Below are 12,017 nucleotides of genomic sequence, written 5' to 3'. Positions count from 1 at the left end.
GACCCAATGAGATTAGACACGGGAATTGGTCTAAGGTGAACAATTTGTCAGATTTGCTGCTGTCCTTAAAAAACTACAAGGTATTGAAAGATACAGGTAAAACTGGGAAAATCACTGACTCGCAGTATTTCCCTTGGTAAAGGGGAAGGCAAAAAGTGGGGCTCTGCTAGTTTAGTGCCATGGGTGAGATGGCTAATATCCTGGCTGGCTCCTCAAGGATAGGAGTGTCTGGCTGCCCCGTATTTCGTGCTGTCTCCACTCACACACAGACCCCCTGCAGCACCGCACACAAATAATCACAGACATAAGTGGGCTTTGCTGCCAAGCAGTGCAGGGGTAATCAAATCCAAGTGCCTTGGTTATACACCCCAATTCGAGGTGAGATACACCATCTGCAACTGCAGACGGAGTGCATATGTCCTGAAGAAATGTCACAGCCTCCTTTCTTCTGTTTCCAGGGCAATGCAGCAGTACACTGCGTCTTTTGGGACTTCGGGAAAAACAGTAAGTGTTATTTGCTGTGCTGGCTCTGTCCCCAGAGGCTTTGGTTTCTTGACATTGCACCTTGAAAGTTGAGTGTGTGCTGCTGCTTTGTGTTGGTATCAACACTTCAGTACTCAGTGTTTTCCCCAGGGACCTGGATATGGCAGTGTGCAGTGCTGCATCTGCACAAATAAGAAGACTTTGCTAAAGAAAAAGGCAGAAATTCAGATGAACTCTTACCATGACTTCAGGGAATACAGTAGGGGCTTTGCTGGGATTAGGTCTTTAAAATGGCTCAGACAATCACCGGAGAGAGATAACTGTGAATTGGGTTAACTCGGAGCATGTGGGAGAGGTTTCCTCTGCAATCACTAGGAGTAGAAATGATTTGCTTGTTTTTGATCAGAATCTTAGCTTCTGAATGTGTGATGCAGACCACAAAAATAGGGTCATAACATTCGGTCTTACCAGGGAAGACCTGGCTGTTTCAGTGCTGCACTCTACCTAAACAAACCCTCTGCCCTGTGTGTGTTTCTTTTCTTCTGTTTCCGCACCCTCCAGCACAATCTCCCCCAGCACTAGGTTCTTTATCTTCTTTCTATGAGTACAGATATGTAAATGACTTTAAATATTTCTTCATTCCACTAAAAGCTTTCATCCAAATTTTGAGGTCCTCAGGCAACTACAGAAGATGTGTTTCAGTGTGAAATCTCACTTGTGTGCTGCTAAATGACCCTGCAATCTGTACTAACTTGAGCTTGTCTTCACACACCCTGCAAGCTGCAGAGCTATAAATGATGGAGGATGACTAACTCTGCTTAAAAATCCTTTTTCTTTATTACACAGATGGACTGGGTGGTTGGAATACATCGGGGTGTGAAATGGAATATACAGATATGAATTATACAATCTGTTTCTGTAACCATCTTACCCATTTTGGAGTCCTACTGGTGAGTACACCATGAATCATCTCCCAGAAAGTCCCGTGGTGCTAAACAAAGTCATTTCTAGCTTTGGAGAAGAGGTGGGAGATTCATATCTATACAAGCTCTTAGATATCTGCAATGTTGCCAAAATCAGCAATACAAAGAAAACAGTTATAATAATTTAATGGTGTAAAGTCCTTTAAACTGCTTTGAGGCAGTTTTGTTTTACAGATGTAGTTTGTACTTTGCAGTGTAACTTAATCAACCTTAATATGTGTTGGAAATACTGTGTTAAATTTATCAACTGCCAGCGACAACTAATTACATTACACCTTCTTGAAAGTTTTATCTATGCTCCATCAGAAAGTGAAGTTTAGTATAAATATAGGAGATGTCATTATCTAGCACCTCTTATTTCTCTGCAATATAGAGAGAACTGCCCCTAAAAGCAAAATGTCAAAAGCTGGTACAACTGCCTGAGAATGGGCTGCACAAAAGGCAAAGAGACAGGTGGGTTCTAAGCAAATCAGGTAGATTAAATTGTCTATTCCTGGTAGGATACAGCCCACAGGATGGGGTGAGGCCCCACCTTTGCCTTTGGATGCTTCCCCTGTCAGCATGACCCTGCTCCAGAGGTAAAAGCTCTCCTGGGAGTAAAATTGTGGCTTTACGAGAAGGAATTGAGATGGTTCAGATTCCAGACACTTGCTTAAGTTTTTGTTCAAGCAAGAAGAATTCAGTCTGATTTTCAGATCACACCTCGCACTGTCACTTTGGTAATCAGCACAGCTACAGGTCTTCAGCAGCATCATCCATGGGACATTGGAGATGTAGGTTACTAGTCAAAATAGAAGAGAAGCTGTGTCAGGGAAAAACAAAATCCTCTCAGTGTTCCTCCTGGCAGCAGCTGTGGAGAAGTGGGGCCCAGCCTCCTGTCTGATTTTGCAGTGGTGCTTCCTGGACAGGGAGGATTGACCATGCTCTGAGGCATTTAGTAGATTTGTGCAGTTCCCAAGCATGGCAGCTGCCACTGAAACAAAGTCGTTTCTCCTACAAAGTGAGGTCCTGGTGAAATAATTTTGGTAAGATCTTGGAATCCATATTCAATTTGTGGTTTCTGAAGAACAGCTTTTCTAGCTTCACAACTTATTGCCGGATACTTTTGGCTAATTTGCCATTTACTAGTTTGAATATTGTGTGGGACTATAGGATAAGAAACGCATAAATATATTAATGGAAAATCTCCAAAAGTAGCAGTAAGCAGAACAGTAATTTCAATATGTGAAAGTAATTTTCTAAATCTGTCTTGGCAAACAACTGTGTTTCTTTATCTTGTAACACAGGACTTGGCCCGGACAGAAATAGATGTCACACATGATCATATATTAACTTTGATAAGCTATGCAGGATGTGGTGCTTCTTCACTTTTTTTGGGAATAACGCTCATGACGTACCTAACCCTTGAGTAAGTAGGATCCTTTTTCTTACACTGATTTCAATATTTCGGCAATAAGGAATTTGCAGCAATTATCAGAATGTTCGCTAGTATTTGATGCTGTGATGCATAAAAGGTAAGACTGAGAGTATAAATATTGCTTTATTATGATGTCTGGTGCAAAATTAGAGAGATTTGAATACTTCTACTTCAATACAAGCACCTATCTTTACTGTTCAGCAATTTTTATGTTCCTAAATTTCACAAAGTCATTGAATGCTTTGGATTGGAAGGGATTACTAAAAGGTCCTCTAGTTCCACCACCTTGCCATTGGTAGGGACACTTTCCACTAGACCACATTGCTCCAAGCCCTATCCAACATGGCCTTGAACACTTCCAGGGACAGAGCAGCCACAGCTTCTCTGGGCAACCTGTGCCAGGGCCTCACCACTCTCACAGTAAAATGTCTGTAAAGAGTAAAAATTCCTGTAATTTCAAAAATTTACCCCTGGACATGGGTGAGATATTACATCAAGAATCTGGAATATTCCTGTGCATAGGGTTAGACTGCAAGCCCACTCCTGTAGGGAGTAAATAGGCTGTAAGTTGAATGATGCAGTGATAACCTTGCGGACTTTCCCCTTTCTTTTAGGAAGGTGCGGAGAGACAACCCCTCAAAAATCCTGCTCAACCTTTGTGCTGCGCTGCTGATGCTGAACATTGTCTTCCTCACCAACTCCTGGCTGACCTCGTTCAACCAGCCAGGCCTCTGCATCACTGTGGCCATGCTCCTCCACTATTTCCTTCTTGCAGCATTCACGTGGATGTGCCTGGAGTCTGTTCACTTTTATTTGGCTCTTGTCAAAGTTTTCAATGTTTATGTCCCAAAGTACATCCTAAAATGCTGCATTGCTGGCTGGGGTAAGTAGACTGAGTTCCTCTCCACTTCTGTGCTTGTCAGCTTCTCTAAGATTGGGGCATTTTTACAGAAATAAGTGAAGACACTGAGCTCGCAGAAATGTGATGCACACCCTGCGCTGTAAGGATGGATCTCTTCCTCTAGGCTGTTCAGCTTAAATTTCTTCTGTCCTGGGAGACATTAGCAGAGAGTGTTTGTTGGTCCCTGCACAGTCATATGCAACTGAAAGTGGGTGTAAGGCACTGCTTTCTTACTCCTCTTCTCTTTACAGGATGATTTATCAGGGTACCTCACATGAGTGGCAGTAATGCTGCCCACAGCCTTCACCCCTGTGTGAGGATGCTCAGAGGCGATTTTAATTCCTTCTCTGAGCCTTGTGTCCATTTTTGGCATTCTCTAACTGATTCCCATGCACAGAATGGATTTGGCTTTCATTCCTGGCTCTCCCAAGGACTTCCCTTGACAAGTATCAGAGACCTGTTTTGGGAGAAACGTACCAAAAAGAACCCAAATTCTGGTTCACCTGTTAGAAAAGGTGTTACCAGAGGCACTGACATAGAGCAGAATTTGGGCTGTATTATTTGGGTCACCATTAGATGCCATTTTAAAGGTTTGGTTTTTTTTGCTCTTGAATAGTGTGCAGCATATTATCATCCCTATCCTCAAATCTAATGTCCCACACAATTGTTCTTAGGGGCAGCCATCCTTGATGGTGCTCTTGGCAGCAGCTGTTCTCTACAGAAAAAGCCAGAACTGAAAAAAATCTGGGAAATGTGTGAAAGGGAAGACTGATAAAGCACTGCCTGGGAAACACATGTCTCTATGAGCTCTTAAAACAAAATGCTGTGGTCTGCTTATCCTTTGACACTCAGCTTTTGTAATAATCATTTGGTTTTATTTTACCAGATTGGATCCCTTCTGGAGATGTTTGAAGGCTCAGAAACATTTTGCAAACACAGATATTTTTATGCCTACTCATTTGTAATTTGCATAAATAAGGAGATCAAACCTGCTATGCTACACACTTAATTACAGTTGTTTCACAAGGAGCTCTGGGGGTAGAATTTGATCCAAAGATGCACATGTCTGCTGTAATTACATCTCAGAGATTATCTGACACCTTTCCATATTCTGAATTTTTTCTTTTGAATCAAACTATTTATTTTTCTTTTGCTTTCCATATGAGGAATACCAGCTATTGTGATTACTCTTGTGCTCATTATAAATAAAGACTTCTATGGCAATGGGTCACTCTCTAAGAGCCATCCTTACAGCAATTTGTAAGTATAATACTTGAAGCTTTTTGATGGTCACCAGAATATCTGAAAAATACAAGGGATAACCAGAAATAACTCACTTTTGTCTCCTCTCTTTCATCTTTACCCTCTCCTTTCAGTGGTTCTGGTTCATAGGAACATTTTGAATGCATGGCTACTACATGGAGTAGTTTTCACATCGGTGAACTTGGCTTGAGGACAGGGAGGGTTTCTGCCAGTCAACTCCATTTTTAGTTTCTGTTCTTTCATTGCATTAATGCAGTCTAATGGGATATTTGTATGTGCTTCTGCATGTTCTGGGTTTCTGGTAAAAATCTAAAGGCACAACGATTGCTCCAGTATTTTGCACATTTCCTTCTGTTATTTTTTTTTTTTTAATGTCAATTCACATCATTGTCTCATCATAATTTCAAGTAGTTTTATTTCAGTAGTCTCAACCTCTTCCCTTTTCCAGTGGGAAAACACTGCCTTCTTTCATCCTTTTTTAAAATGCTTCTATAGCAAAGAATGCTTTCATTTTTCCACCTGCTTCTTGTTTAGCACAATCACTTGTTGAAGATTACCTGGAGTATATGAGTTTTCTCTCATCAGAGAGGCTACACACCTGTGACACCTCAAAGGGAAAGTTGGTCCCCATCTTTAACAAAAAAGACACAAAGAAAAATAGAAGTAAAATTCACTAATTCAGGCCTAAGGAAAAGCTAAGCAGTGGTATGCTATTATTTAGACCCCCAGCTAAGTCATATTCAACTTGGTTTTCCTAAGGCAGCATGTCTTTGTGTTTATATGTTATTAGGTTGTGAAACAATCATCAGGTTTATCTAAATTTGGCAGAAATATCTGTGTCTTAAAGGTACCAAATTTCCATAACATCCATAAAAAAGACAAGTGCAGGCATTCTGTGAATGTCCTCACTGGGGGAAAATAACAAGTGCAAGGGAATGCCCCTAACTAGGCATTGGATAACCATACAGAATGCTTATTTGGGGAACCAGCTTCCTGAATTTCCCCCTCACAAAGCTTCTTGTTGAATACTTACCTCCCTTTCTTGCAGTTGCTGGATCCAGGACAACACTGTGTTCTACATCTCTGTCGTGGCCTATTTCTTCTTAATATTTTTGATGAATACAGCTATGTTCATCATTGTTCTCCTTCAAATCCACTCTGTGAAAACAAGGACACAAAAGACATCCAGATTCTGGAAACGGGGCGCTCTCCAAGACCTCAAAAGTGCTTTCAGCCTGATGTTTCTTTTGGGGTTAACGTGGGGCTTTGCCTTTTTTGCCTGGGGAGCAGTGAGGATATTTTTCTTGTATCTCTTCAGCATTTTTAACACCTTGCAAGGTAATTTCAGAATGGAGTAGTGCTATAAACACAAGGGTTTAGGAATGTGAAATAACAATACATCTGTAATATCATGTCACTCAAGCATGGGGAAGAGGAGAACTGATACTGCTTTTGTATTAGAGGCTTTAGCTATTTTAAAAGTAAGTAAAGCTTTTCCTTTTAAAAGGAAAGCTCTGTTACAGTGGGATGACAGTGTTTAGATAAGTTGCTGTGATAGGTAGACTATTAAAGACATAAATTCATGCCTTGGAAACACAGGTCCCAATAAATGCACCTTGTCAGGAACTGGTACAATCCTTTTCATCTGGGCATAAAAATGGCTGATAGAATCAACTTGCAGATTATTCTTAAACCAGATCTGCAGAAAACTCTTCCTATTACCTTCACATGCACGAAGAAGTCAGTGCAACTCTTGGCCAACATGATTATAAAATAGTAGAGTGGCTTGGGTTGGAAGAGATCTTAAAGATCCTGGTGCTGGGCCAGGGACACTTTGCCCGCACAGAACACATTGGTATCAGTGGCATGACAGAAGTTTAGAAAAGGGGTGGCAGATTGGAGAACACACATGAAAACCCATGAATCTCTCCTTTCATCTTTAGGGTTCTTTATCTTTGTGTTTCACTGCCTAATGAAGGATGAAGTAGTGAAGCAGTGCCGAGTACACTTCTGCTGGGCAAGATTTCGTCTGAGTAGTTATTCTGGTAAGCACTGAAGGGATTTGTTCAGTTGACTCATAAATCTTCGTCTGCTACTGGTGTCATATTTGTTCTGCATTAAGAAATAAGGCTCCTCTCAACAGCCCTTCTGCATTGCATTGGATAACTGTTCTTTAATAGGTCTTTATCCTCTTGCATTAACTGCTTGTGATATGATGACAGGGTGACAGCATGCAGCGAAAACTGCAGATTTCCAAAATGTATTTCAGCTTGGTCTCTTAATTCTGTTCTCACATGCCATTCAGTGCTCCCTTATGTGAGCCATATTTTTGGTGGCCTTCCAGTCTTCATATAGCTGAGATTCTGAAATTTATACAGAATACTGGGCATACAAGTTGCCAATTTTTATGTGCAGTAGCTGGATTTGCTCAGCCTGGGAAGAAGGGAGATGTCTTGCTGTCTTTGGCTCTCTGAGGGGCAGTTACAGAAAAGAGATGGAATTTCAGAGGTGCACAGCAAGAAGACAAGAGGCAATGGACCCAAGCCACAAGTGATGGAAATTCACATTATTTATAAATAAACACTCTTTTTTTGCTAGTTGGGTGGTAGTGGCCCAGAGAGATGGTGGAGGGAGTCCCTCTCCTTGAAGAGTAATTTAGTTGGACAGATGCCAGACCCACTTGATCCAACTCTGGGCAGGAGGTTGGAGCAAAGACCTCCAAAGTTCCCTTCCAATCTAAATTATTCTAAGATTCTTTTATTTGCCAGCTCAGCAAGGAATAGCATGGGCTTATTCTGGTCTACTCCAGTGATGTTGATTTTTTTACTGAAATGTGGAAGAATTTAATAACTCTGTGTGTCTATCAAAATTAAATGATGGTATGAATGGGTATAACAAAGGAGAAGCTTAACTAGTTGGTTTTCAGGAAACCAGACTAAAAATCCTGTATTAATACCTGTGTCTTGTGACCAGCATCCCTTGCACCTTGTGCTGCTGAGGAAGAGGCAGCTTTCCATTTGCAGAGGGAGAATTCAGCACAAGTGCCCTCAGTAGCTACCAGACTGTTCCCCCTTGAGCAGGAGCCAGCACAGTGTTGTGTGATGCAATAAGGATGAGGCTGCAATTCCTACCCTTTGTGTGACTCCTGCCTCCTTCTGTGTGACCTTATCAAATTAGTATTACTAGACTGGGTCCTCAAGGGGAAATAGAAGACTGAATTGCTGGTGTATAGCCTCACCTGCGCAAGCGTAATGGAGCTAATGTAAAAATTAAATCGGGAATTGTGCACTGTGAGGCACAGAGCCCCCCAGCCTCTAGGCAGGAATAAGGATGGCACAGAAAGCAAGCACAGACCATTCTCCTTTCTGCTCTCTGGTACTTTGAGATGTGGCACCTGTACATAATTTTATTTCTGCATCTCCCACTCTCTGATTTCAGACTGGAGTGGGTCGGATGCAACTGCTGGATCTACACCAAAGCATTTAAACCACAGATCACCATCCCAGGCTTTGTGGAGTCTACATTCTAATGGAACAAGTTCAACTTTCAATGCAGATTTGCTTCCCATGACTTCTCCAGATACGAATTTTAAGATTGGTAAGAAAAACTGCGTACACTGTGTAGACTATAATGGATATGTACCACAATAAGTTCCATATGGTGACAGTCAAATCCTAACTAATGGAAAGAAAAAGGAAACTTTTCACTGCTTTGTCTGTGCCAGGCTTCCATTTGGCGATTAATGGCAATGTTACAGATGGCTTTTGCTGTACTAGGGAAAATAAGAAAGCTCTTAAAATCCTGGGATGGCTCTTCTACAAAAGGACAGAAACTCCCTGCTCAGCTGCCACCTTAGGCACCTAAGGAATATTCTACCCTCTGCCAGCTGGCTGACACTCACATGGGACCTATTCCCAGTTAGGGAGCACCGTTGTCTTGAGATAGACTATGGTGCTCTCTAACTGGAGTTGCATTCCCAAAAGAGCAAAGATCTTGGGGATTACGGAAAGCTAAACAGGTCATGTTGTGAGCCTTTTTAAACCAGTAGAATCCCAGCAGAAGGTTTTGCCTTCAAAGATAGAGAAATTGTTGCAGGGCTGTATTCTCAAAAAGGAATAGGACCAAACATTCCTACTTGTTTTTTGAAAAAAATGCTGATTTCTATTATTTCCCCAAGGACATTAAAACTTCATAGGCAAGTTCTTTCTGAACATATTAAACCAAGTTATTATAATGCAAAAATGTTCCCAATTCTTTCCCACAGCTGAAGTCCATTGCAATCCCAGTGCTGTATCTCCAGATGATGAGACCTACCATCCTTTTTCACAAAGAATACTATCCATGGATACAGGGTTGCACTATAAACAGAAAGTAGGATTTTTACACTGATAATGCATTTTTTTCCTCTGCTTATCTAATGGTGGTTCCTTTTGAGACTTGTAGAAACAAACATAGTTCTAAGGAATTACATCTAATGTACAGTTATCACTCTGGACACAATTATAGAGCTAAACATCCCATGACTCAGCTTTAGGCTTCTTTAGGAGTAGCAGTACTGACCACAAGAGGATTTGGTCCCACTGTGTTTCCCAGATTAGTCCTCATGTTAAACAGAGACTGGAAACAGTCCTCATCCTGAGCCGCGTTCATAGTTCGTCCTCCTTTTTTTCCCCCCTTTCCACTGTCCCGATAGCCCTCTGTTTCCATCTTCATCTGATACTTATCTCAGAATTCAATACCTGTAATACTGAGTTACAAGTGATATTTTTGAGACTGTTGGTTGACTGTCCCAGGCGTTGATATCTAGAATCCTTGACCAGTATCTTTCCTTACTTTTCTAAAATGGACTTGGACCACCTTATACTTGAAGAAATTGGATGCAGATTTCCAATCAGTTCTATGTTATTTTCAGACATGCTGTCATTGGTGACTTCAACTTTGATTCCTAAAGAGACGTAGATGCATGTCTACATCTGAAATGTTTGAAAATGTTGCCCAGTATTTTCAAATGGAATGTGGAAACAATAAAAACTGAAATTCCCACCTTCAAGGGGTGTCCATATGTATTATATAGGCCTCAGATGACCTCTCCTGAAAAAACTTCAGAACTAAACCCAAACAGAACGATAGCAGATAAACCCCTACTATCATTAGAGCTGGAAATAATGATGTTTTCCCTTTAGCGTCGCTTTACTTTGAATACCACCGGTTGTAAACTCCATTTCATGACATCACAAGAGAGACTTAACTTTCCTCATCTGCTGAGGAGAGGGTTTCTTTCAGCAAATGTGTTCAAACTGGTAATTTGCCTGCTCAGCCAAGTCCTAGTTTCTGTTTTGAATGCCCTTCTCTGTATCACTCAAGTAAAGATTCTTAAATGATTGTTAATATAGTGGAACACTAAGCTGTACCCATGACAGAGGAGTAAAATAATATAATGAAGTGATGTCTTAGAACTGGTATGTATGATACAAAATACAAAAGGTTCTTTCAGTCAGAGAATAACTCCCACATAGCAGTTAGTGGAAAAAGATGAGTATTTTAAGGTACAGTACCTACAGCCAATCTACTTGAAATCAGACAGATGTCCTTCAGTTCCTTTATGGAGAAAATGGAGCTTTTTTTTTTGGGAGCTTTGTGGGAGAAATCTTGGCACTAAAAACAGGCAAACAAGTTCCACCCCATACCCACGTGTTTCTACCTGGAAATTGCTTTCAAGGGGAATGAAATTCAATAACAAAGGTAGTTCATTTGTTGGGCATGAGCTATTGCATTTTTTTTATTTTCTACAGTAAACTCTTTGTTCCACAATCTGGTGCTGAATACAAGCTTTCCCATGTGAAGCACGACACACTGTGCTGTGGCGCTAAAGCTGTGCCTAACCCCCCTCTACCCCTAACCTGGCTGCTGCACAGCCCAGGGGGATCCTGAGAGACTGATGAAGGAGGCTCTCCAGTTCTTTAGGGGAACTGGAGATTTAGTCCTCCCCTGAGCCCCTTTGAGACCAGTTTGACTCCACTACATCAATACAATCAGGTGGGTAGGCAGTCTGATGTGTCTCCATCAACCCGCACTTTCTCCTTCCTGCGGTAATTCTTTTTACATTCACTTCAGAGGACAGAAAATAATAGGCTTACATTTCAAATACACATTAGGTAACAATTTCTATTTTCAAGGAATAAGAGGCCTAGAGAGCACATGGAATTGCCATCACCACAGGTCTTAAAAAACACTCAGGGTGATATGACAAATATCTGCCAGAATTGGTATAGATTGATTTTCCCTTAGAGCAAGTCCTCCAAAATGTATTTTCTATGACTCTAATTTAAAATAAAAAGACAGCAGAAGAGGGCAAAACATGAGAGCAACATAAGACTAGCCTTGTCTCCTGCATGCTGTAATTATTTTTTTACATTCTTGATAAAAGCTGAAATGCACCTTGATTTTCTAAAGTTTTTGCTACATGCCCTTGTAAAGGATTAGGAGCAGTAAAGATTCAGGTAAAAGCTGGACAAGCAGCAAGAAAAGTGCTGCAGTACAGAAGACTTCTCAGGCTGCTGAGAAAAGTTTGGAAATGCCATTTCTTGGGCAGATCCATCAGCATGCCTTTACACTTTGGAGGTGTACCAGTGGGAAGAAGGGCAAGCTGCACAGGTGGAGGTCTCCATTCTTTCTACTGATTTTTTTTTTTTGTTGTTGTTGTTGTTTTTTTAAAAAGCAAAATCTGAAAGTCAATTTTTAAAACTCTGTCAAGTTGCTCACATAAAATGCAAAGCGCTGTTTGTTCTGGGAAGGCGGTTAGCACACTTCCACTCTCCACTACATGCCTAATGGCTTTTCCAGATAAACAGTGTATCATTTATGTTTCAAGCATGGCATTATGTAGGTTGTCAGCTGGAATGATGATGTGTAATTTTCCTCGGGCTGAAATAATATCTTCCACACCAGCACTGTAGTTACAAGTAATACT

The 12,017-nt window shown here is 41.1% G+C and overlaps 1 protein-coding gene across 1 annotated transcript; it reads left to right on the top strand.

Moving 5' to 3' along the window:
* The first annotated feature begins 1,349 nt into the window (after positions 1-1,349).
* Positions 1,350-10,067, top strand: ADGRG4 (adhesion G protein-coupled receptor G4). Its single transcript, XM_066559700.1, has 8 exons — positions 1,350-1,433; positions 2,753-2,874; positions 3,498-3,766; positions 4,951-5,044; positions 6,096-6,385; positions 6,991-7,092; positions 8,486-8,644; positions 9,312-10,067. Exons 1-8 carry the CDS (start codon positions 1,365-1,367, stop codon positions 9,434-9,436), a joined length of 1,230 nt encoding a protein of 409 aa, XP_066415797.1. The 5' UTR covers positions 1,350-1,364; the 3' UTR covers positions 9,437-10,067.
* The last annotated feature ends 1,950 nt before the right edge of the window (positions 10,068-12,017 follow it).

This window comes from Molothrus aeneus, chromosome 14 (assembly GCF_037042795.1).
Source record: "Molothrus aeneus isolate 106 chromosome 14, BPBGC_Maene_1.0, whole genome shotgun sequence".
In the NCBI taxonomy this organism is placed as follows: domain Eukaryota; kingdom Metazoa; phylum Chordata; class Aves; order Passeriformes; family Icteridae; genus Molothrus; species Molothrus aeneus.
This window is presented reverse-complemented; position numbering and strand designations above follow the sequence as displayed.

Coding starts and splice junctions, on each gene's coding strand:
- ADGRG4 (XM_066559700.1), top strand. CDS start 1,365: ATGGAATATACAGATATGAATTATACAATCTGTTTCTGTAACCATCTT. Junction 1,434..2,752: donor CCCATTTTGGAGTCCTACTG/GTGAGTACACCA, acceptor CTTGTAACACAG/GACTTGGCCCGGACAGAAAT. Junction 6,386..6,990: donor CATTTTTAACACCTTGCAAG/GTAATTTCAGAA, acceptor TTTCATCTTTAG/GGTTCTTTATCTTTGTGTTT.